Source organism: Eleutherodactylus coqui, chromosome 6 (genome assembly GCF_035609145.1).
Source record: "Eleutherodactylus coqui strain aEleCoq1 chromosome 6, aEleCoq1.hap1, whole genome shotgun sequence".
Classification (NCBI taxonomy): domain Eukaryota; kingdom Metazoa; phylum Chordata; class Amphibia; order Anura; family Eleutherodactylidae; genus Eleutherodactylus; species Eleutherodactylus coqui.
The window spans coordinates 188,625,364-188,652,081 of NC_089842.1; the positions used below are offsets into that span (position 1 = coordinate 188,625,364).

At 47.2% G+C, this 26,718-nt stretch overlaps 2 protein-coding genes across 4 annotated transcripts in view; one reads left to right on the forward strand and one right to left on the reverse strand.

Annotated features, from left to right (window-relative positions):
- Positions 1-595, reverse strand: part of DCAF5 (DDB1 and CUL4 associated factor 5) — a 50,684-nt gene extending 50,089 nt beyond the window's left edge. Inside the window, exon 1 of the mRNA XM_066608487.1 lies at positions 275-595. Coding sequence (XP_066464584.1) covers positions 275-482 — 208 coding nt within the window. The 5' untranslated portion in view covers positions 483-595. The remainder of the gene's footprint in view (positions 1-274) is intronic.
- On the forward strand, positions 1-26,107 carry EXD2 (exonuclease 3'-5' domain containing 2). Of its 3 annotated transcripts, none has more exons than XM_066608490.1 (9): positions 1-17; positions 9,078-9,423; positions 11,908-12,164; positions 19,525-19,651; positions 20,274-20,548; positions 22,142-22,248; positions 22,323-22,458; positions 23,087-23,443; positions 24,952-26,107. In XM_066608490.1, exons 2-9 carry the CDS (start codon positions 9,091-9,093, stop codon positions 25,163-25,165), a joined length of 1,806 nt encoding a protein of 601 aa, XP_066464587.1. In that variant the 5' UTR covers positions 1-17; positions 9,078-9,090; the 3' UTR covers positions 25,166-26,107. The 3 variants fall into 3 exon arrangements, with proteins under 3 accessions (XP_066464587.1, XP_066464586.1, XP_066464585.1); XM_066608489.1 differs by lacking the exon at positions 1-17 and adding an exon at positions 5,222-5,243; XM_066608488.1 differs by lacking the exon at positions 1-17 and adding an exon at positions 6,373-6,433.
- The last annotated feature ends 611 nt before the right edge of the window (positions 26,108-26,718 follow it).

A 26,718-nucleotide genomic window follows, 5' to 3' on the forward strand; every position in this document is an offset into this window, starting at 1 on the left:
TGTACCTCTTTGTTCAGGTGACTGGGGGGGGGTCACAGCTCAGATGCCCAAGGGGGTCACAGGCTGCTATGGCAGAAAATAACCTAAATGTGGAGTTCTGCTTTTCCAGTAGCGCCGGGCTGTGGTCGTGCAGGCCGGAGGTCAGCCACTTGTGGCTCCGCAGCTGTCCCGGCCTGCTGGGTGTTGTAGTCCCCCCAGCGGCGGAGCCACAGGTAGCACTAGGCCGAGCGCAGGGGGGGAGGGGAGGCAGCTGTCGGGCCCGGCCGTCACTCGCCTGACACCAGCATGTGTCCCCCGCTGTTGGAGAACTCGATGGCGTTGACACAACCGAAGTGGCCGAGCAGATCCTTCTTGTAGAGGTTCCTGCAGGCCTGCAGCCTCCGCCGCTGGAAGTCCTCCTTCAGCAGGGGGTCCCCGTGGAGGCCCCTCCGGGAGAGGAAGCCGACCGCCGACCTCATGCCGCAGCCCCCGTCCCTGCTCATGCTGCAGCCGCTCCCGGCCCGGGCTCGCCCTGTCCGCCGCCGCTCGTCACACAGACATGGAGGCTGAGCGGCACCGAGCTGTTTAGACACAAGTTGCGGGGCCGATCCGGACTCCTCCTCCTCCTCAGCTGATCCTCCGCGTCCTCCCCCAGACCGTCCCCGAGAGCCGGGCCTGGCCGACGGCGGGGGCAGCAAGGGGTGTACCCCGACAGTACATCACTGCACCCTGACAATACATCACATCACTGTACCCCGACATCACACACTGCACCCCAACAGTACATCACACACTGCACCCCGACAGTACATCACCCGTTACTGTACCCCGACATTACCTCACGTCACTGTGTGCACCCCGACAGTACATCACCCGTTACTGTACCTCGACATCACACACTGCACCCCAACAGTACATCACAGCATTGCACCCTAACAGTACATCACACACTGCACCCCGACAGTACATCACCCGTTACTGTACCCCGACTTCACATCATCTTACTGCACCCTGACAGTACATCACATCACTACACCCCAAAAGTACGTCTAATCACTGCAACCGACATCACACACTGCACCCCGACAGTACATCATCCGTCACTGTATCCCAACATCACATCACCTTACTGCACCCCGACATCACACACTGCACCCCGAGAGTACATCACATCACTGTACCCCAACATCATGTCACCTTACTCCATCCCGACATCACGTCACTGTACCCCGAAAGTACATCACCTTACTGCACCCTGACAGTACATCATTGCACCCCGACAGTTCATCACATCACTGTACCCCAACATCATGTCACCTTACTCCATCCCGACATCACGTCACTGTACCCCGAAAGTACATCACCTTACTGCACATCATTGCACCCCGACAGTTCATCACATCACTGTACCCCAACATCCCGTCACTGTACCCCGACAGTACATCACTTCACCCCGACATCACGTCACTGCACCCTACATTACCTCACGTTACAGTGTGAACCCCAACAGTACATCACCCGTTACTGTACCCCGACATTACCTCACGTCACTGTGTGCACCCCGACAGTACATCACCCGTTACTGTACCCCGACTTCACATCATCTTACTGCACCCTGACAGTACATCACATCACTACACCCCAAAAGTACGTCTAATCACTGCAACCGACATCACACACTGCACCCCGACAGTACATCATCTGTCACTGTACCCCAACATCACATCACCTTACTGCACCCGACATCACACACTACACCCCGAGAGTACATCACATCACTGTACCCCAACATCATGTCACCTTATTCCATCCCGACATCACGTCACTGTACCCCGAAAGTACATCACCTTACTGCACCCTGACAGTACATCATTGCACCCCGACAGTTCATCACATCACTGTACCCCAACATCATGTCACCTTACTCCATCCCGACATCACGTCACTGTACCCCGAAAGTACATCACCTTACTGCACATCATTGCACCCCGACAGTTCATCACATCACTGTACCCCAACATCACGTCACTGTACCCCGAAAGTACATCACTTCACCCCGACATCACGCCACTGCACCCTACATTACCTCACGTTACAGTGTGAACCCCAACAGTACATCACCCGTTACTGTACCCCGACATTACCTCACGTCACTGTGTGCACCCCGACAGTACATCACCCGTTACTGTACCCCATTACCTCACCTTATTGTGTGCACCCAGACATTACCTCACTGTGTGCACCCCAACATTACTGTACCCTGACATTATCTCCCACATCACTGTGTGCACCCCGACATTACCTTACGTGTTACTGTGTGCACCCCAAAATTACTATACCCTGACATTACCTCCCACATCACTGTCTGCACCCCAACATTACCTCACGTGTTACTGTGTGCACCCCAACATTACTGTACCCTGACATTACCTCCCACATCACTGTGTGCACCCTGACATTACCTCACGAGTTACTGTGTGCACCCCAACATAAAGGCCTCATGTCCACTAGAAAAATACAATCCGTGCAGAATCTGCGGCGGATTTGCTTTAAATGGTATTTTTTTTGCATGCAGATATCCGCACACATTGCTATCAATGTGATAGCAATGTTGCCGAACCACGCGGAATCCGCGGCAGAATGGAGTATGCCGTGTTTTTTCTCCCGCGCGTGAAAAACGCAATTCTTTTAAAATGCCATCCGCGGGTGCAAAAATCAATTTAATGGACCCGTGGATGGCAATGATTCCCTATGGGCAAAATCCGCTGCGCAATCCGCAATTTCATTTAGCTAGTGGACATGAGGCCTAAGTCACATTACTTTGTGCTCTCCGACATTACCTCATACCTGTGTGCAACCCGACATTACCTCACACGTCACTGTACCCCATTACCTCACGTTACTGTGTGCACCCCGACATTACCTCACACGTCACGGAACCCCGACAGTAACCTCATGTCACTGTGTGCATCCCGACATTACCTCACATTACCTGTGTGCGTCCCGACATTACCTCACATTACTGTGTGCACGCCAACATTACCTCACACATCACTGTACCTCGACATTACCTCACGTTACTGTGTGCGTCCCAGCATTACCTTATACGTCACTGTACCCCATTACCTCATGTCACTGCGTGCATCTCGACATTACTTCACACGTCACTGCAGCATGACATTACCTCACATTACTGTGTGCACCCCGACATTACCTCACACGTCACTGAACCCCGACAGTACCTCGTCACTGTGTGCATCCCGACATTACCTCACATTACTGTATGCACCCCGACATTACCTTACACTTGTGTGCGTCCCGACATTACCTCAAGTTACTGTGTGCCCTGACATTACCTCACACATCACTGTACCCCATTACCTCATGTCACTGTGTGCATCTCGACATTACTTCACGTTACTGTGTGCACCCTGACATTACCTCACACGTCACTGTACCCCAACATTACCTCACACGTTACTGTACCCCAACATTACCTCACACGTTACTGTACCACAACATTACCTCACGTTACTGTACCACAACATTACCTTACACGTTACTGCATCTCCACATTAACACCTGTGTGCACCCCGCCATTACCTCACACCTGTGTGCGTCCCGACACTATCTCAAGTTACTGTGTGCCCTGACATTACCTCACACATCGCTGTACCTCAAAATTACCTCACATGTTACTGTCCCCCAACATTACTTCACGGTACTGTCTGCGCTCCAACTTCACCTCACATTACTGTACCCCGACATTACCTCACGTTACTGTCTGCGCCCTAACTTCACCTCACGTTACTGTACCCCGACATTACCTCACGTTACTGTCTGCGCCCTCACTTCACCTCACGTTACTGTACCCTGACATTACCTCACGTTACTGTGTGCACCCGATTATTACCTCACACATTACTGTGTGCACCCCAACATTACCTCCCGCCTGACTGTACACCAACACTACCTCACGTCTTAGGCCTCCCTCACACAGACATTTTCTACCATACTAATTGCGGTATAACGCTCCCATTGTTTTCAATGGAGTCTCTCAGACAGCCGCTCGATCACAGCACTTTCCCAGTGCAATGATTTTCGTGCGGAGTCTGTTCTGCTTTTGACGTTTAGCACACCTCATCCATGATTAGGTATGCTAAACTCCAGCGCTCTCCAGAATGGCTGTGTGAGGGAGGCCATATGTGCTGGCCAACAATAATAGTGATCTTTATTTATATAGCGCCAACATATTCCACAGCGTTTACATAGACAGGGGAGAACAGATACAAAAACAAAGATACAAAAACCACATGTAGTAATCTGTTGATTGAGACAGTAGGGGTGAGGGTCCTGCTCCACAGAGCTTACATACTACAGATAGTGGGTGATACAGAAGGTAAAGGGGCTGGAGATGTGCACGGTATGGCGGGGTGGAGAGTGAGTCTATGCTATACACATAGACTATGGTCAGAATTAGGCCTCCTGCACACGGGCGGATTTGCATTGCGAAATCCGGAGCTGGCGTCCGATTCTGCAGCAAATCCAGCTGATAGCATGCAATGGCAATACGTGACTTCCTGCCCATGAGCGGAAATCGATTGAAATGTTTTGCTCATTGGAAAGAAATCTTGGACTGTCGTGATTTTTTGCAGGCTACGCATGGACTTTAATGGAAGCCGTCTGTCCCTCGGCCATTCTGCAATCATCATTGCAGAATGATCACGGGAGCCGCATCATCTCTACTGCGCATGTACGCTGGCCAGCACATCCACGGAGAAGATGCCGGAGAGGTACGCTGGGGTAGCCTGCCGGGCACCGGGTCAAATCCTGCATACGGGGTCCCATCCGCCCGTGTGCAGGCAACCTTAAAGGGGTTGTCCCGAGGCAGCAAGTGGGTCTATACACTTCTGCATGGCCATAATAATGCACTTTGTAATGTACATTGTGCATTAATTATGAGCCATACAGAAGTTATAAAAAGTTTTATACTTACCTGCTCCGTTGCTGGCGTCCTCGTCTCCATGGTGCCGACTAATTTTCGCCCTCCGATGGCCAAATTAGCCGCGCTTGCGCAGTCCGGGTCTTCTTCTTTTCTGAATGGGGCTCCGTGTAGCTCCGCCCCGTCACGTGCCGATTCCAGCCAATCAGGAGGCTGGAATCGGCAATGGACCGCACAGAAGCCCTGCGGTCCATGAAGACAGAGGATCCCGGCGGCCATCTTCAGCAGGTGAGTATGAAGACGCCGGACCGCCGGGATTCAGGTAAGCGCTGTGCGGGTGGTTTTTTTAACCCCTGCATCGGGGTTGTCTCGCGCCGAACGGGGGGGGGGGGGTTAAAAAAAAAAAAAAAAAAAAACCGTTTCGGCGCGGGACAACCCCTTTAAGCTGCGTGGTGGCTGAATCAGTATGACTGCAGGGGGTCATGGCCGCTAGGGATTGCAGTCAGCAGGTCAGGGAGCATGTTATCAGGGGGGTACAGAGGGGTTTGGTTTAGGGGACATGGTGTGCCTCCCTGAAAAGGTGCATTTTTATCTCACACACATGGTCATGCGCAGTGTGACTTTTTTTTTTATTCCACGCTGTTTTATAGCGGGTCACGCATGAAAATGATGCCCATACGCAATGTATTGCGTATGGACATTATTGCATATGTAACCTACACAAATGTACAGGGCTCACGCTGCATGGTACGCGGAGAAATAGAGTGTGCTGCAAACTATTCCTTGTGCGTATCTACATGTTCATGTGCATGGATCAATGAAAGTCTATAGACTTTCACTGACTTCATTCACCACGTATCATGTGGTCATGCATCGCACGTGTAATGCGTGGTGAAAAAACGCCCGTGGACATGAACCCTAATATGCAGTCAACAGAACACATTAATTTCAAGTGAAAAAATACATGCACTGCAGTAGGCCAGTGAAGTTAATGGACCCGCATCAATACACAGTGAAACCTACATATTTTGCGCATCAAAACAATGGGCCCTTCTACGTATTTGTTTGGCACGAAATCCAGGCCTGCTGAGTGACCCCTTCATCTGATTCACAGGGCAAAGCGTGGATTTCAAGGTGGATTCTGCCATCTTGAAAAACCCTGGCGATGGAGTCACATTATAGCTCTAGCACAGGTCGACACTTAGCTTTCCCACACAATATCTCATCATAACCAGTCAGGACTCTAGGAAAGCTGGGTGATGACCCCAATGGCAGTCTTGTTAGTTGTGTACAAACAAGTAACAGTTCTAAGCACAGTGACGAGTAAGCCGCGCACGTTCCATCTGCAGAGAAGTCACTGCTCTCATGTAGGGCAGCTGATCAGCGGGGGCGGACAGGTAGGGGTTAAACGCAACCTCCCCAGGCGTATAAGAGGCCTACGTAGCGGACGTAATGGCGTCATTTCAGGAAGGGGAAGTGTTTGGTAAGCGGTGGAACGCAGGCGGCGTGCAGGTGAGCGCTGTGTGCATGCTGCTAGTGGCTCGTCTTTCATTCCGTTATGCTCGTGCCGTGATTGGGTTTTCAGCAGCAGAGCTGTGCACTTGCCCCATGTTACTCTTTTGCGTTAACGTTAGACTTACTGCAGCTTTACACTTTATTTTTTTACACACAAAAACCTTTTTACTTGATCATAGTTGAAGTGCATACTCTTGACTACACTTGACCTCCCTGTTAGAAAAGCACTGTATACCATGCTTGACCATCCTACAAAGCGTGCTTGACTCTTGTCTTACAGCTACATTTCATATTGCTGGTAATGTGCATTTAATGTATACAATCTGTTCTTAAATGTATGAAGTTTAATTAAAACTGCAGTCCAGAAGCTTTCAGAGTTTGTTTTTTTTAAATTGCCTAGCTATATGCTTCATAAAATGTATACATTTTTCTGTGCATGTATACAAAATGTACTTTAGAACTGTGGAGTGAATTGCTAGCTATTGGCTGCTCAAAGGGTTGTGTGTATACCCCTTGTAAAGTGTGTTTGTGTAAGGGCCTGTTCACATTAGCATTCAGGAGTCCCACTTTTTTTTTTTTTTTTTTTTAATTGGAAGGGCAGATTACTACCCATTGGGAGCAATCTGCTTCTGCACATGATACAATGCTCTGGAGTTCCAAAATGAAGTTGACCATCACCAATACCCAATATGTACTGGGATTAAGACAAATATTTGACAAGAGATGGCCAAGTTAAAAAAAAAATCTATATCTACACCTATACCAAACTTGCCTAGAAGACAACATGCCCTTGCATAAAACAAACCTCTGCTGTAAATAATATAAAATGACCTATCGGGCATACATGCAGATTAAAAGCCCAAGGATGCTGGGAGTTCAAGTGTCCAAGTTCTATATAGAATGGCTGGATTCTGTTATGTATCATTAGTCAGTATACTACTAGAATCTCAAACAGGCTCCCTGAAACAAGACCCTGTCTTATATTAATTTTTGCCCCCCCCCCCCAAAAAAAGCAAGGAGTCTGCTTTTCGGGAGATGTCTTATTTTACTTGCCTAGCAGGCGCCGTCTGGGTCCCTTTCAATGGTCTCCGGAGTTCCGTGCACACTTGCTTGCAGTCCTCAGCAGCCAATAGAGAATCGCTTCCTGGTAATGTGGTTTGTAAACCCTGCCTCCAGCAAGCCATGGCTCTGATTGGCTGAGCCGCGGTGCTTGAGAATCTATCGCTGCAGTGCTTGAAGAACCAATCACAGCCGTGGTTTAAAGGCCCCAAGCGCATGTATGCTGGTTAGTTCATTTCATACTATTTACAATAAAGACATGCTTTATGCTAGAGTATACCTAATTCTGGGCATTTGTTGCCTTGTAGGCAAGTTTGGTATAACCTGTTAAAGCCCTGTGTCTATAGGGGGTGGAGGGGTTCCCCTCTAGTACCACATTCCAAAATGTACACTGTTTTATACCATCCCAGACCATAGGCATTAAAGGGGTTGTCTCGCGAAAGCAAGTGGGGTTAAGCGCTTCTGTATGGCCATATTAATGCACTTTGTAATATACATCGTGCATTAAATATGAGCCATACAGAAGTTATTCACTTACCTTCCCTGCGCTGGCGTCCCCGTCTCCATGGCTCCGTCTAACTTCAGCGTCTAATCACCCAATTAGACGCGCTTGCGCAGAAGGGTCTTCTGCCTTCGGCTCGGTGTGGCACGGGCGGCGTTCTGGCTCTGCCCCCTCCTACGTGTCATCGTGTAGCTCCGCCCCATCACGTGTGCCGATTCCAGTCAATCAGGAGGCTGGAATCGGCACACGTGACGGGGCGGCGCTACGTGATGACGCATTGAGGGGGCGGATCCAGAATGCCGCTGCTGCCAGACAGACCAGAAGGCAGAAGACCCTTCTGCGCAAGCGCGTCTAATTGGGCGATTAGACGCTGAAGTTAGACGGAGCCATGGAGACAGGGACGCCAGCGCAGGGAAGGTAAGTGAATAACTTCTGTATGGCTCATATTTAATGCGCAATGTATATTACAAAGTGCATTAATATGGCCATACAGAAGTGTATAACCCCACTTGCTTTCGCGAGACAACCCCTTTAAGTCTGCACCATCCAATATTTCAGACTGTAAGTTCAATCCAATTCAACTTTTAATCGCGTTCAACAAACTCCATGCACTAAACACAACTGCGATATTATACCCTTCTTGGCTTCAGAATACGCAAGATATATAATTTTTTATTTTTTTTGCTTTATGGCATTTGAGCCATCAGTGCCTATGATGGATCACAACTGTTAATCCATTAACATGCATTGACTAAGGCTGGGTCTGTCGCACATAACTATGTATGACCAACAGTAATATTTTATGACCAAACGAGATACTGACAAACCATTACAGAAATCCAAATTGGCTGGCTTTTGGTCATGTAAGTCAAATGCATCTTTTCTTCTAGTTGGCTGCTGCAACAGCCAAATTGCAGCTTGGAAACTGTCGTATTACTTTTATGCAACTTGTCACCCTAGCCTTGAGGCAGGTACTCTGCAATGATTTGGCATCCACAAACAATGATAATGCTAAAACTAGTTCATTTATATTGTTTGTCAAGAAAATTGTCCTTCAGTCTTGTCTTTACTGTTTGACAGGTAATTCAGCAGCATGCCCAGACATACAGGATTTACCCTTGGTGTTGCGTCTTTGGTCGGTACTACAGTAGGATGCCTTATTCTGTGGAAGCTTATTAAACGCCGGAGGCAGCAGCTGTATGCTAATGTTGACCAGAACGTCTTATGTAATGGATTGACCACAGGGGTCCAGGACTCGGATCATGATGTGCGGCAGCCTTTAGAAAAAGAGCGCTCTGTGTCAGTGGAGAAAATCCTGCAGGCTGAAGTAAAAATAATCTCTAAGGCAGAAGAATGGGAGACTGTGTGGCCTATATTGCAGCAGGATCTCAATATGTACCCGGTACTTGGCATGGACTGCGAGTGGGTAGGTTTTTAGGGTCTTGGGCTACTCTTACAGGCTGCAAGTTATCCTGGCTTTCTCTGGAAAGCAGAATTTCCCAATGAGGGACCACTAATGGTGCTCTTCACACTGCCTGTAGTCTAACTCCTTAAGCCCGTTGAGTTGTTTCATAACTGAAAAGCAAGAACCAGATTAGTCTTCTGCTTTACCCATCTGGGGAAAAAAGCTGCTGTTTCTAGTTTAATGGTAACAATTAAAGGGCTTAGACTAGGGACCTGTTGTGTTGATTATGTGCCCTAATGGAACACATAGACAGGGGTTGTCTCTGTGAGCCATTCTTTCACTTGGGTCTCAACTACCTATTGACACTTCTGAGGGACCCATGTAATATCTTGGTGCAGATTTCAAATGGGTTAATTGGCTGCCCGATTCCACCCTTAGGGCTTATTCACAGGTCCGTATATCGTTAGGGTTTTCACGTCCGGCCGATATACAGTGTCCCTTTCTGCCGGGGAAGGAGGTGGGCTGGGAGCAGTGTACTGGGCTCCCGCCCCATCTCCACCCTCTCTCCGCCCCTTACAATGGCTTGCAAGAGGAGGGGTGGGAGCAGAATTAAGTCCTGCCCCATTCCCATTGCAAATGGTGTCGCGGGGCGGGAGCTTAGGGCACTACCAGGTGGTGTTGCTTCAAGGCAGGGTTGTCAAACTCATTTCCTGTGCAAATAAGGCCTTAAAGCAACACCATCTGGTCCAGGCTAAAATTTGTCCAAATATTTGGGAGGTGGTTATATTACCTGCTGCCCTCCCTATGTCCATACTGGTGTAGATCGAACTTTTCTAAGGGTCCTTGGTGGTCTTGCTAACAGACCCCCTAAAGTCTACAGTAACTTGTGTAGTTTAACAGTCTTATGACTATTCGCAACATCAGGGCAACCTGCTGTAAGGATACCAGCAGTCTGCTTCATTGTGGCAGTAATGGATGCTGAAACAATGGGTACGTCTTTAAAAGTAATTTTCACTAAGCTTTCTCCCCCCCCCCCCCCCCCCCACACACACAAATCCTGTGCAGAAAGCCTCACCATGGCCTTTAGCCTAAACTTTGCTACTTTTGAAACCTTGACTTTTAAAAAACATGCATGGCTGTATTTACACAAGTTTTACTGGTAGACATGGTTTCCCTTTCCCCAAGATAAATGTCTAAACACTAGGGGTCTGACTGCTGGAACCCTGGCAATCCTGGGATGGCGCCTCTGAATATGCTATGTGAATGAAGCAGTGTTCATGCTTGACTTGTGCTCCACTTGCTTGATGGGAGAAGCAGAGATCACTGTGCTTGGCAATCTCACAGGGCTCCATAGAAGTGACTGGATTTGTGGCTGCATGTGCACCATTGTGCCATTCACATGGAGCATTTGGGTGCACAGTCTCAAGATCGCTGGATGTCCCAGTGCAGCCACCTGATGGCAACAGCAGTACATGCTATGCCACAAGTGCTTACAGATTGGATATGTGGTGTCAGTAGTTCTGCAAACTTGACTGCTTGAGCGCATGAACATGAGATGGTTTGATTATTATATTTATAAACACTTTTTTTCTTTTTATAAGAGGGTTATTGTATCTTGTCACCACCAGCAGAATGGGTGGAGATCTAATGATGGTCTGTGTATGCCCACAGGCTGCTGACTGGCTGTGTGCAGCCAGGCCCTCAAAAGTCCTAGCAGCAAAAGGGGTTAACTTCATGCTGGGATGGTGGTTTAGGGTAAGGGGGTTGTCTCAGTGTTTGGGGATTACATTAGTAGCTGTTAATGCTTCCATGTCAGAGCCAGCTTCATTAACATGGAAGTATTTACAGCTAATAATAGAACCCCAACACTAAAGCAAGCCCTAACCCTCTATGCCAGGCACACGGTCACCCAGCGCTGTCTGTCCCCCCCCCCCCCCTCACCCAGTGCTGTGCTGCCGCTGATCTCCCGCTCGTGCTGTTTCCCCACTCCCCTGCAGCCTTCTTCACAGCCTCCCCCTCCCCCACTCAGTCACTGCAACCAGCGCTGTGCTGCTGCTGGCACCCCTCTCCCGTGTCCGCTGCTGCTGCCGCCCAGTGCAGAGAGGCTGATGGAAGCCGCTCCCTCACTGTGCGCCGCTGCCCAGTCCAGGTAGAAGGTGCTGTGCTGCCGGGGAAGCCTCCCTTAGTTAATGCCAGGACCTGAGTGGGGTGTGGCCAGCCTCTCAAGCGGACTGGATCTTGTCACCACAGTAAGTATGGGGTGGTGACAAGATACAAAAATAGCTATAATTGAGATCCAATATACATTAATTGAGATCCATAAGTGGAATTTATTCAGACAACCACTTTAAAAAAAAAAAAAAAAAAAAAAAAAAAAATTTCTCTTGTGCTTAGAGGCAGTCTTTCCTTGCTAGGTTGGTCTTATTACCATATTATTGTTGCCGACATGTACTTGTTAACAGTCGCACAGTTTATCTTCACAATGTTTTTCCCCTGCATCTTTAGGTGTCTGTAGATGGGAGAACCAACCCCATCTCCCTTCTACAGATGGCCTCCCACAGTGGCCTTTGTGTCCTGGTTCGTTTGCCCCGACTGGCCAGCAGTGCCTGCAATATTCCCAGGACCTTATTAACTCTTCTAGCAAACAGCAGTGTGCTGAAAGTCGGTGTAGGCTGTTGGGATGACGCCTCTAAATTGATGAATGACTATGGAATCTCTGTGAAGGGCATTGTTGATATCCGTTACCTGGCAATGAGACATAGGTAGGTGTCAAACTATTAATTTCATCTTTCTTTTTTTTATGTATGCTTTGTAACAAAAGCTTTAAATTGCAGTTACCTTTGACATGTTGGAGTGAGTCAAGACTTTTGACTAGTGTGAGCCTCTGAGACCCCCACTGATCGCTGAAATGTTGGGGCCACAGTGCTTACCATAATGCTGTGCCCCTTCAGTTGTGTTCATTGCTTCCTTTGTAAAATTGGTCATCTGGTAACTTGTCTAAATTTACACTCAGTGCTTTCTACATGCAGGTAGTTTCATGCAATGTGTTTTTTAAAACAACTTGGCTCCACCCCCTCCTGTTGCAAACAGCAGAGAAGGGGCAGGAGCTTAGTGCACTGCTCCCAGCCCGTCTGCTTCCCCTGCATAGAGGGACGGCTTATATTGTCCGTGAAACCCAACCGATATACGAACATTGGAATAGGCCTTAAGTCTGACCGAAGCAGAAATATCAGACCCTAAAAATAAGAGCTTAAAGTGCAGAGATCCTATATACCTCTGCTTATGCTTATCCTTTGCCTTCCTAAAGTCACCAGAAATAAAGATGGAAAGGTTTTTGTTTACTATTTTAAAAAAAAGTAACCCAATGAATTGCAGCAGTAATTGTTGCTGAACCTTATACTTGCTGGCGGTGGACAACCCAATGGCTTCTTGACATTTTAACTGCTTTAAGATGTGTAAATTGGACAGCACTTCAGAGTTATAAAATACCACTAAATGTATAGAAAGCATATATTGGTAGGGAAACCAAGTAAATGGAAATGTGATATTCAGTTATCGGCTAACATGATAGATATATATTCTAATTAGTGCAGACAGTTGTGATGTCATGAATGTTTACTTACAACATGTAAAAACATAGCTTAATATTTACATACACTCCTTCACACAGATTTACATACAAATGTTCTTTAGCAAAGATTGCGCAAACTTTAACGTTGTAGCTGAAATGCTCCGCCTCTTCACTTGGAAGTTCCCATCATGAAGTTCCCATCATGGGTTCTATCAGAAATGGCACCGCATGCTGCTTTTTTAATTTTGCTGTAAAATGACAACTATTTATAGTGAATGGGTTCCATCTGTGCTACTGGCTTCTGTCATCCTGAGATTCGGCACACCTTCATTTTTCTTCTGGTCCAAGAATGGTATTGTGAACAGAGACCTATTCACGCAGACCACTTATGCAAACAAAGTGCAGTCTGCAAAGAGCCGTAATGTGAGGAGTTCTGCACACCACCCAAATCTAAATTTCCCCCAGTCGTCTCCACGACAGCACCAATGAGATTGCCTCCTCCTGGTAGGACAGGAACATACTGAGAGGTTAAAAGCTCCCCCCCTTCCCCACTTTCCTCAGTGTCTTCCTGTCCTGCCAGGAGGCAGGATCTATGAGAGGAGCTGGTGGAGAAGCCAGCGAAAGTATACAGGCGGATCGGAAGGCAGTGGCTCACCCTGTCATCCCTTCGCAGCCAGACGACTCCCGGGACGCCACATCAGGGTGGTAACCCCCGGGCCAGGTTCCTCCCGCGGCGGCCCATGGGGGGTTCAAAGCGGGAGCCTCAGTCCCCTTCGTCCTCCGGCAGAAAGGCAGGAAGCCCTTTGACGGCAGGGGGCGGGGCGCCGCATCTCACGTCCAGCGCGATGACGTCATCGCGTCTGCATTAGGAGCGGAGGGGGCGGGGCTTGGCGCAGGAGCGCGAAAATTCAAATAGGAACCTGAGAGAAGCCAGAACACCAGCACTACAGGTCGCAAGGTGTCTGCAGCACTGGTATAAAGATGAGTGCTCCAGCCCCAGAGACAGCTGAAACCTCAGCCTCAGCGGCCGTAAGTAGCCAGTGCGGCAAAAATACAATGCAAATATCCAGTATGCTGTATATGGAAAAATTGCATGTTTACCCGCAAAAATGCTTTGTTTGTCAGGAGGATAAAAAAGACATCCCCCCCCAGAACAAAACTGCGAAAATGCGTGGAATGCGGGACGAGACTACCAGCCACGTATCAGAGGCCTCTATGCAAGGCATGCGTGGCTAGGCTAGTCAGAGAGGAATTGGGGGGATTCCTGGATGACGTTAGGAAGCTGGTGAAGGAGAAGGTTCGATCAGCTCTAACGTCACTGCCGGCACCGCCAGCGAAACGCCAAAGAAAGGCATATGTTCCCGAGGAGCCTTCTGATTCCGAGAATTCCATCGGATCAGAGCAAGAGGAACAGGCGGCCGAAGAGTCCTCAGAGGAGGAGGACTACAGGAAATATTTGTTCCATCAAGACGAGTTGACGGAATTAATTAAATCAGTCAGGGCTACGTTAAAAATAGAACAGCCCAGAGAACCGCGGACCCGACAGGATGAGATATTCAGTGGACTTGGGGAGAGGCGCAAACATACCTTCCCGGTCCACAAAAACATCTCTAAAATAATTCAGAGAGAGTGGAGTAAACCAGACGCAGGTTCCTTCTCCGCTCGAGGCGTAAAAAGGAGATACCCCCTGGAGGAGGAAGCTTGCGCAAGCTGGGACGAAATACCTAAGGTAGACGTCCCGGTGGCCAAGGTAGCCAAGAGGACGACTCTTCCCTTTGAGGATGCCGCACAGCTAAAAGACCCCATGGATCGCAAGGCAGAGGGACTCCTAAAGAAATCATGGGAGGCAGCGGCAAACATCCTTAGGCCAGGGATCGCAGCCACTTGCGTGGCGCGGACCCTGGGGGTATGGTTAGAGCAGCTGGAACTACACCTGACCAACAAGACACCGAGGGATCAGATCCTTAACTCCCTTCCCATCTTGCGCATGGCCACTAACTTCCTAGCGGACGCCGCGGCCGAGACCGTCAAACTCTCAGCAAAAGCCACAGCCCGCGCTAACTCAGCCAGAAGGGTGTTATGGCTGAGATCATGGTCAGGCGACCTGGCCTCGAAAAACAAATTGTGTGCCCTCCCATTCTACGGCCAGTTTCTATTCGGACCGGACCTAGATAAAATTCTAGAGAAGGCGGCCGACAGGAAAAAAGGGTTCCCTGAGGAAAAACCACAGAGTGAAGACCTTTCCCCGGGCCCCAATGCAGCAGCCCGAGGCCTACCGAGGCAAGGGCAAGACAGGCCGCTGGAGTTACCCCAAGGGGGGCAGAGGAAGGAATATCCTCTTCAACCCCCACCAGGGGGAGCCGAAGCAAAGACCCTGACGCCATCCCCGTAGGGGCAAGGCTGGGGAGCTTTGTGGATCAATGGGCCGCAATCTGCGGGGGCCCATGGATCCCAAAGATCCTACAGTACGGATACCAGATAGAGCTGGTGTCCATCCCCAGAAGGAAATTTATTACCACGCGAGCCCCAAAAAAACAGCTACATTTACTAGGGCAAAGCGTGCGCGACTTGCAACGGTTAAACGCAATATCTCCCGTACCGCGAAACGAGGAAACCCAGGGCTATTACTCCAGGCTCTTTTTAGTAAAAAAAACCCGGCGGGAAACACCGGACGATAATAAACCTGAAAGACCTGAACACCTGCGTCCGATACAGGAGATTCAAAATGGAGACCATCTCCTCGACAATAAAGTTGATCCCCAGAGGAGCCTACATGGCGTCCATCGATCTAAAGGACGCTTATTTTCACATCCCGATCCACAAAGATTCACAGAAATACCTGCGGTTCGCAGTGGACATGGGCGGAAGAATAGAGCACCAGTTCAGATGCCTGCCCTTCGGGATATCCTCAGCTCCCAGAATCTTTACCAAGATTATGGCAGAGGTAGCCGCCCACTTGAGAGAAAAATCGATCCTAGTAGTACCGTACCTGGACGATATTCTATTAATAGCAGAGTCCAAAAAACTCCTAACCAAACACCTGGAGACAGTGCTACAACTTCTCCAATCATTGGGATGGATTATAAACTGGGAAAAATCCAGCCTAGATCCCGGCAAGCAGAAGACGTTTCTGGGAATAACTCTCGACTCAGAATCGCAATGCTCCTACCTACCCGAGGAGAGAATACAAAAAATCCGCAGAATAGTCAAAACCTTCCTACGAAGACGATTCTGCACAATTCGGGAGGCAATGTCTCTCCTGGGGAGCTTGACATCATGCATCCCAGGAGTAGCATGGGCCCAGGCCCACACCAGAGCCCTGCAGGCCGTAGTCCTATCCTCGTGGGACAAAAGGCAGTCCTCGTTAGGGGCAAGGATGTACATCCCAAACAGGGCAAAAACATCCCTGCGTTGGTGGACATCCCCAGAGAACCTGCGGAGAGGGGTTCACTGGCTACAAAACCCAGCCATCCACATCACAACAGACGCAAGCGCCTGTGGATGGGGAGCGCATGTGGGGAACCAATTCTTTCAGGGTCCCTGGCCTCAGAGGATAAAAGAACAGTCCTCAAATTTCAGAGAACTACAGGCAGTTTGGCAGGTTCTACAGCAGTTGGGCAACTCGCTACAGAACTAACACATAAAAATACTGTCAGACAATGTCACCGCGGTCGCTCACATACGACACCAAGGGGGCACAAGATCTCCCCCACTGCAAAGCATCGCACAGAAAATCTTTCACTGGGCGGAGGGCCGGATCCTCTCGATCACGGCAACCCACTTAAAGGGGACACTAAACGGAAAAGCAGACTTCCTCAGCAGGAAGCAGATAGACCCAGGAGAGTGGTCCCTCTCCCCAGAGGCATTCAGAATCTTAACCAACCGGTGGGGGACCCCACAGTTGGACCTCTTCGCAACCAGGGAGAACACAAAAGTAGGCAACTTTTTCTCCCTCCGGCCAGGAGATCATCCGATAGCGGTAGACGCCCTAGGCCAGGACTGGGGACAAGGACTGACCTACGCCTTTCCTCCCATACCACTAATCCCCAGGGTTTTACAGCACTTCAGAACCCAGGGATGCACGCTAATCCTAGTGACCCCCTTCTGGCCGAAAAGAAGCTGGTTCGGTCTTCTGACAACACTGAGCGTCCAGGACCCAGTCACCTTCCCTACCTGGACGGATCTTCTATCGCAGGGGCCACTGAACCACCCCGGCCTAGACAAACTCCATTTAACGGCATGGCTCTTGAGGAATCCTCGCTAAGAAAGAAAGGATTCTCAGAGAAAGTAGTAGAAACCCTAATGTCCAGTAGGAAAAAGACGACCCACCTGATCTACCAGAAGGTCTGGAGAAAGTTTTCCTCATGGAGACAGGGAAGGGATCGCGGGGATTCTATCCCCGACACTCCGCTAATCTTAGAATTCCTGCAGGAGGGCTTAGAGATGGGCCTCTCCCCGAGCACCCTAAAAGTCCAAGTTTCAGCCCTTAGCGCTATCTGCGACACAAAATTCGCAGACGATAGATGGGTCCACAGGTTCCTAACAGCAGCAGCTAGATTACGCCCTAGGCCCATAAACCTATTCCCAGACTGGAACCTTAATTGGGTTCTAGGGGCCATGACAGCGGTACCATTCGAACCGATGGAGTCGCTACCTATAAGAATGCTTACAATCAAGACCATCTTCCTAGTAGCCATTTCATCCGCAAGACGGGTTAGCGAACTACAGGCCTTGTCCATCCGCCACCCGTTTATGAAAATTGCAGACACCAAACTAATATTTAAAACAGACCCGGCCTTTATGCCAAAAGTAGTGTCAGATTTTCATAGGTCCCAGGATATAATAATCCCCTCATTCTTCAGCAACCCAAAAAACGAGGAGGAAAGAACCCTAAGCTGCCTGGACGTTAGGAGAGCAGTCCTAACCTACATAGATACAACGAGCCACTGGAGGCGGGACGACAACCTGTTCGTCCAGTTCAGTGGCCCAAATAAGGGTAGCAAAGCAGCGAAAAGGTCCATAGCCAGGTGGATCCGCCTGGCCATCATAGAATCCTATAAAGCCCTCGGGAAGGAGATCCCGTTAGCTCTTAAAGCCCATTCCACAAGGGCAGTGGCGTCCTCATGGGCCGAACACAGTTCAGCCTCGGTCGAGCAAATTTGCAAGGCCGCAGTCTGGAAAAAACCCCACACGTTCACTAAACACTATAGGGTAAAAGTGCAGCAGGACGAGGACATGGCCTTCGGCCGCAAAGTCCTCTCGGCAGCGATCCCACCCTAATAAACTTTAGTTGGTACGTCTCATTGGTGCTGTCGTGGAGACGACTGGGGGAAAAAGTGGATTATACCCACCTGATAATCAGGTTTCCAGTAGTCTCCACGACAGCACCCGTACCTTTCCCGCCCTATAAAAATAAAATAATAAATTTAAAAATAAAAAAACCCCGGTTAGGGGAAGAAATTTAAGTTTAGCTCCTGCCCCGGCAATTCGTTAGAATCCACTGAGGAAAGTGGGGAAGGGGGGGAGCTTTTAACCTCTCAGTATGTTCCTGTCCTACCAGGAGGAGGCAATCTCATTGGTGCTGTCGTGGAGACTACTGGAAACCTGATTATCAGGTGGGTATAATCCACTTTTTACAGTTGGGTGTGTTGAAGAAACATTAACCTTTAGCCTACAAATTAGTTACTGTATGTATAGAACTTTCCATTCCTGCTAGAAGTTCATAAACCTAATCCAACGTATTAACTTTAATATATAATTTTTGGAACTAATTGAAAACCACTTATGGCAACAGTAAGTAAATGTCACTTCAGGCTGACTCTTGCGTTCTCAAAACTTATCAAACGTACTGTAGTGGTGACTGTAGCATGTAATGACTTTAGGCTACACATACAGGATGGGGTAGGGTTTGTATCCCTCCATTACTGGGTATTAGCTAAAGCCCAGTGAGGCAGGAGGATGATCATGGGTGCACCTCCACCCTGCCAGTATACCCCACCTCCTCACAGGCTGCAAGTATAGTGACACATATGCAGACCGGATTTTCTCTTTCACCATATTATACTTTCTCATTATCTCTGAGAAGACCACCACCTTGGGCCTTCTTTAATGCAGTCTTTGGTGGCTATCTCAAGGAGGCCTCAGTATATGTGGCATCCACTTGGGTCTACTTTCCATCTAGCCTGAGGTAGAGCCTTTTAGTATGCAAGAATATACCAGATGTGTCCTTGGCTACTGAGTTCCTTCTCTGCTAGGACAAAATATACATTATGGAAAGGATTAAAAGAAATGTCCATAATGCTTTGTGTGAATCGTAGACTTGTACATTTCTGGTAAAATGAAGAATCTCCTAATAGGTGTCTAATACTTACTATCTCCTGTTACTTGACATGTACCTCAACAGCAAACAAAAGTACTTACTTGGCTGTAGGAACATATCTTATACTATGCTTGGGGTGAGCACCCCTTTGTTAAGTACTGGAAAGGACTTTTTAAAATAACTAGATTAAAAGTCATGTGTAACCATAACTCATACATATGTATTTATTCAGGAGGGACCTCTTTCAGAACGGCCTGAGTCTTAAGTCCTTGTCTGAAACGATCCTGTGCTTCTCGCTGGATAAATCTTTTCAGCTTCGCTGTAGTAATTGGGATGCAGATGAATTCACCAATGATCAGGTATATATACATAAAGAAGGGAGCTTTATTAATATACTTGAGCCAGTTTTCTGGCTTGACTCACATGTTCTGCCATGCTGCTGTTGCAACTTCTATGAAGTGGTTGCAGTTGGCTTGGCGAGCAGGTAGGTGTACACACTTATTAAGTAAAACTTTGTGCAGATGTTCTGTAAACTTTTCACTCCAGCATAGAAGATGACAGACTAAGAGTGCCCATCCACGGGACTGTTCATGCCCTCTGAAGCTTTCCATAGCATTGTTATGGAAAGCGCCAGCCCCCTGTCCACAAGCATGGAATCATGCTGCCAATTGCCCCGATTCTCCACGGTCAGTCTATCTGTCAGATAGGGCTGACCGGCGTAGACTTGGTGTCTCCTGCTCCCACGGCGAAGATCCGCCAAGGGATACCGCAACGCCCCGCCCCCCCCCCCCCCCCAGCAAAGGCATGATAAATTCCCTGCCATAGCCCTTCGCTTGCCTCCTGTGTATTTAAGCTGTAAGGGGGAGGGAATTGAAGGTATAACACTTTCATGTTGTCAGACTACACATGGCTTATAGAAACCAGCTTATAGCTTGAGTGCTATCTCGAGGTTTTGTCTAAGCTGCCTTCTTGCCCTTTCAGGTGTTCTATGCTGCCAGAGATGCCCAGGTCTCTGTTGCACTTTTCCTGCAGCTACTTGGGTTCTTCTCTTCTGATTCTTCCACAACATGGGAATCTTTCTTGGGCAAATGCCAAGGGCTGATTGATGTTCCATTTAAAGGAAAAGGTCTTGTAAATGGAGATATAAATGTTGTTTCAAAACAGAAGGAAGGTCCGACAGAGCAAACAAATGTGAATTCTCAAGGTGATCCGCGCAGATACAAGAAGAAGCCTCTAGGAGTTGGATATTCAGTGAGGTATTTCAGTTTGTAACTTCCACAGAAGAACTAGGTTGAGACAAGGGGATGGGTATTAGTGTGTATTGACGCCACCAGGAATTGCTGGTGGAGTTGAGATTGACAAAGGGGGTGACGCCCCCTGTACCTGATTGGCTGGAGTGCTGCATCGCCTTCAGGTCCTGCAAGGCCACTAAACTGGTGTAGACAAGGCATACAGCTGCTGCATTCCCCACAGGCTGAGGTGTGCAAGCGTGTTCCCCTGGCGGTGCAAGTGCATTCCCTGGCAGCAGCACAGAAGCTACGTCCCTTTCCTTCTCTGTCAGCAGGGGATCAGCCATCAGGGATGACTCACAGGTGGTCGCAGCACACAGCTGACAGGCAGGATGGAGGCTTTTGGCAGCTGACGGCAGAGTGGCGGGTGGGTGGTAAGCCTAGCTGAAATCCTGGGGCGGACGTAGCGCATGCTGCAGCTGCTGGAATTGAATTGTGGCTGCCCTGGAAGGTTAGGCAGACAGTTCCTTGGCTTCTTACCCTTATTTCATTACATGTAAATGCTGCCATGTTAAAGCGGTAAATGTTAACATTTACAGGTATTCATGCAAGGCTAAGAAACGAAGGAACCTTCAGCCGAAGTCTGCAGCGCTGCCACTAATCTAACCAGTGTGCTGCTAGGAACTTCCATGCTTGACCCTATCAAAAGCCAGGGGTGAGGGGGGGCGTTCCGGTGGCGTCAAGATACACTAATAACAAGGGGATGTCTTATCGGACATTAGAAAAAAAAAATCTGGCCTTGACCAGTAAAGGTGCTGAACTTTTTAGGTCCTTCTAAAGGGGTTGTGGCAAACTTGACACTTGCCCCATTGATCATGCATTTGGTAACTTTCCTGTGGAGGGGGAGGGGGGGGGGGGGCAGAATAAAGAGGTAAACTTGGTACAACCCCAAGGAACAAATTGAAATGCTAAACTGAATTCTGCAGGAAGCGGACTGCTCTATTCTTACTGATGTGCCAGGATTGGCATATCAGGCCAAGTTTCCCTTGAAATGAATGGCAAATTAGCCTGCAATACCAAGGCTGGCCACTATGTTAAGAACAGTTGTCAGTTTCCTGCAGAAATTTACTTTGTGCACAAGCATGCTAGCCTGGCAAACAGCTGATTGGCTGGGAGGGTGGGGGGTGCTATTGCCTGGGACTCCCTGCCAATATACTAGTGGTGATGTAGACAAGTGATGGCCTATCCTCAAACTGGACAACCCTTAACTTCCTGCTGTAGACAATGAATGAGTATGGGCTCTCTTACACACTGAATAAATCAATGTGTAAATACATGCCCAAACTGCACAACTAACAAGTATTCGTTTGCTTCTCGTTCTTTCAGTTAGGATATTTATTATGGATGGAGGTTGGAACTATCCCCTGGTCTGCTCCACCTTCACAAAGGAATGAGCATTGCTAAGAGAAGGCTCAGGAATGATTATCACTGGGGCAACCTGGCAGGCATCTATGCCCAACATGGTCCCTGTGTAAAGGGGTCAACTAATTCCAAAGGGAATGGTGTGTAAATATTATGCACAGAATTCATGATTTCTAACGTTTGTCTTGTCTCTTGCAGGAAGTCCCCACTGTATGACAACTGTTTCCTGCATGCGCCTGATGGACAACCTCTATGTACTTGTGATAGAAAAAAAGCCCAATGGTATCTAGATAAAGGCATTGGAGGTCAGTCATGTTTTATTTGGAACCTTATTCTGTCTTGTATCTGTTTGTCACTGACCTATAACTTGTTTCTGCAGACCTGATCAGCAGTGATCCATTTGTGGTGAGACTACGGTTTGAGCCTTCTGGGCGACCTGAGTCTAGTGTGGACTACTACCTAACTGTTAAGGAAAACCTCTGTGTGGTCTGTGGTAAAAGGGAGTCCTATATACGGTGAGTGTAATTGTATTGCAGACTTAAAGTTGGCCTCACCTTTTGTACACCCTGTTGGCACTTGCTTAGCTTTCAAGGCCCCCCTATATAGTAGGGAAAATTTTACGTCTTGGAGTGACCGGTGGATTATCGTACATGTATGGGGGCTTCTTGACTCTCCACACGCAGATGTTAAGTATAGGAAAGGATTGCATGCAGAATTTCAATGCCAATTCTGGTGGAGGTCTTCTCCACTCTAGTAAAGCTCAAGTCAGCCAAGTTTTTAATAAAGTCTGGTGAAATGATTATTAGACCAACCGCTATTGAATGTCTTTGAGCATCTTATGTCCTTCTGCAGTCTGGCTGGTCAGGCATTATACTGCTTCTGAAGAGTCTGTCTATCTTTCATGCAAATACAAACCGTACTGTAGAAACTGCCATAGTAAAGCAGCAATGACTCTTGAACCATGCTAATGCATTGATTTGGAGGGAGGGGGTGAAAGTGCCAGGTTCTCTAACCCATGAAACTTCTGTCATCAGGTTCATGCTACCTGAATCATGGGGACAGGTTTATTCTGAAATGCTGTGGCTTGGGCAGCATGAACCCAACATCCCTTGATTTTCCTTTTTTTAATTTCTTTCTTTGTAGGAAGAACATTGTGCCTCATGAGTACAGACGCCACTTTCCTATACAGATGAAGGACCACAATTCTCACGATGTTCTGCTTCTTTGCACATCTTGCCACGCCGTGTCAAACTATTACGATAACAACTTGAAACAGCAGCTCGCAGTTGAGTTCTCTGCACCCATCGGCTGTGAGGAGGGGATGCGTATGTTGGAGGATCCTATAAGAAGGCAGGTGCGTTCTGCTGCAAGAGCACTTCTCCATGCATCGAAGCTACCAGTCAACCGAAGAGAAGAACTGCTGTCCGAGATCAGAGCATTTTATTTAGTTGATGACGTTACTGAGGAGACACTAAAGAATGCATCAAACCTGGAAACGAGGTGACAAAATAGTCCTTATATCTAGACTTATTGGGGTTTGGCATGCTGCATATTCTAGTTTGTGAAATTTTTATGGAATGTAAACTACTATATGGAGTCCAGGGTCTTTTGGGACTCTTGTTACTTGTGCAGGTGACACCTAGTAGCTGGGGTACAGAGAGGCCATGTCTGACAAGGAAGCAGTTGCCAAGGTATTCTTTGCTTTTATAGGGTTGGGCTGCTATTTACGGGTGCAAGTGAAATTTACTAATATTGCACTTGTAAACCAGTGCAGAAATGCTGTTAACGCATTTCTCAAAGTTTAATCACTGAACATGGAAATCACATGTTGCAATAGCATGCAAATGAAGCTGATAGTGTTAATTGACACTAATATGCTATGCAAAACTATTACTAAAGGCCCATTTACAGGAGCAGATAATCGCTGAAAGGACAGTCTGAGTGACAGCCTTGAGTGATTATGTTGCATAAAAATAATTGTATTTAACCCCTTCATGACATGGCCTATTTTGGCGTTGAGGACCAAGCGATTTGTATTTTTCCATCTCAATTTTTTTCAAAAGCCATAACTTCTTTATTTTTCCGTTGACGCGGCCATATAAGGGTTTGTTTTTTTGCGTGGCGAGCAGTAGTTTTTATTGGTACCGTTTTGGGAATGTACGGCTTTTTTGATCACTTTTATTGCTTTTTTTTTTTTGGAGGCAAAATGCTAAAAATTAGCATTTTGCCTCTGTTTTTTAGCGTTTTTAAACGCTTTTTGTCGTACAAAATAAAAATGTTCAACTTTTTGTACACGTCGTTACGGATGTGTCAATACCCAATATGTGGGGTTTTAACTTTTTTTTTTTTCCTTTTTTTATGTTAATATTAGAAAAAGCACATAGCTGATAGCTTATACAGCGAGCATAGGCAATACAGGACGCCAGTGTCTAGCATCCTGTTGCCATGGTGACAGGCCGGGCTCTCGCGATGACATCGTGAGAGCCAGCCGGAGACCAAGAGGGAGCGCGATCCCTCTGTGAACTCTTTCCCTGCTAATAGCTTAAGGTTATTATCTGAGCTCAAATCCTTTGTTCTCCAAGGGGAAACAATGCTATCAGCACTCCCCCATGGAGAACTAAGATAAAAGTGAGCAATGATTTTTAGGTGAGCTTGATTTTAATGAGCAAAAAGCGACCAAAATGCAGGTGCCCCGCACCAATTATTGCTAAAACGATCACTGATTAGCAAATTTTTAGCGATAATCATTCAGTGTAACTGCCTTTAGGCTGCCTGCAGGTACAAAAAAGTACTGAAAAACTAAGCTTATACTCGAGTGTATATATGGTATATATTTTTACTTTTGCACTCTAAACTGCTAACTTGTGCTGGACTCTCGGACGAAAGTTGCCTTTGATTTGGGGATAGAAACCTTTTGATCACTGTTAAAAGTGTGAAATGCAGACCTCTTGGTCAACACTTTTTTTTTTTTTTTTTTTTTAAACTGACCTTTTTTGTTTTATCCTCAGAATCTTCAATGAGACCTTTACTCCACATGGACTGAAAGTAGTGCAGTGCTCTGCAAAAAATGGCCTGAAATCCTTAATGGAACTGGAGAAACGCTGGCGTCAACACTTCCTAGACAAAATGGCACCGAAATTTCTTCCAAAGCAGTGGTCTGTTGATCATAATCATAGTAAACTAATCAAGAAGTACGGAGAGGATCTGCTTATTGAGATCTGACTAGAAGCCCAGGTTATGGACAGATTGCCTTGTGAAATATCTGATGGACATTAACTCTTTACCGCTCTCCACCGTTCTGACTGAAAACAGGTGGATATTCAAGTCTGCTGCTGAAATGACTGAAATGTTCTACCATGCTAGAAATGATTGGCAGGAACACTTCCTAACTTTGAAACTGTCAAGCTATTTCTTGGTAAACAACTTATTTTTAAAACCATACTGTTTTGGCTTGTAAGCCAAGCATGAACCGATACTGTGAAGCTAAACTGTAACTAACTTTTCTCTTGCCACATTTAGTGGTGGCTTCCAGCTGGCATGCTGACTGCTGCACTAATCTTACTAGTTTATTAAGGAGAACTAGTCCTATTAATTGTGTGATGCGTCAGTCAACCCCTTTTATGTAGCGTTTATTTGCAGACTTCTGGCTTAACTTCTGAGACCCATGTGTTATAACTGGTGCCATAGTAAGAGCTTTGGTATTTCTCTCTGCAACTGGCCACTTTTCTTAACTTGCAAGTTGTGGTTAGAAAAGGAAAAAAAAACCCAGTTGCATTGGGTAATATGTTGGCTCTGCACTTGTTTGTTCTGCATGAAGTACTCTGATTTGTGTAAGTAACGTGCCCCCCTTATGCATTGGCTAGTAAAATGGCCACTGTAGTCATTCTAATGACTGATCATTTTAACCCTGGCGCTTGCGTTTCAAACGTTGACTGAAGCATCACCCTTTTAATTGAGACTCCTTATTTTCATGGATTTAGTTTCTCTTTATTAGAATTTCTTTCCTCTTTCTTCCATATTTAAATGTTTAAAAATAAAAAAATCTAATTGTGCCATACTATACTGCTCAGCAGTGAAGAGGATTCCCTGTTGTGTCATTATTTATTTTTTGTGGAGAAGTGATTCTCAAAGCTGTCATTCAAAAGCATAAAGTGTTTCATATTACCTCTTGTCCAATGTGGTTTGTTTATTTAGTTTATTTTCCAGTACATTATAAATGGTAGGGGACCAAGTTGAGCTGCTCTGGAGAGATGATGTAAAAAGCCATTGCATCAGGTTTTTATTAGCTGCAAAATTCTCATTAGAAGCACGTACTTGCTTTGCCAATAGATGGCGCTGTTGTCCAATACCCAGATGAACTTCTGGTGGTTTTATCTTCCAACAGTGGCCACATCAAAAAATTTTTTTAAGTAGTTTTCCAGGCATTTACTATTGATGACCTATGCTCAGGATAGGTCATCAATAGTTGACCGGCCACGTAGGATCCCTGCCATTCAGCTAATTGTCTGTCTGGACTGCTGTCAGTGCAGCAGGGCTGGATGTTGGCATCGGGGTCTGAGCTTGTTTAGGAATTGTGAGTTTCATGGAAGGGATTTTTAGGCTTATTTTTTTTTTCTATTGAAGCAACACGTGAAGAGAGAAAAAAATGTGCGTGCAGAGAATACCTTACCCTTGCAAATAATTGTTGCAGGCATAAGGGACAGATTTATGAGTGATATCAGTTTGAGTTATGGTTCAAAAGGATTTTATTGAAGCTGCAGTTTCAAAATATTGTC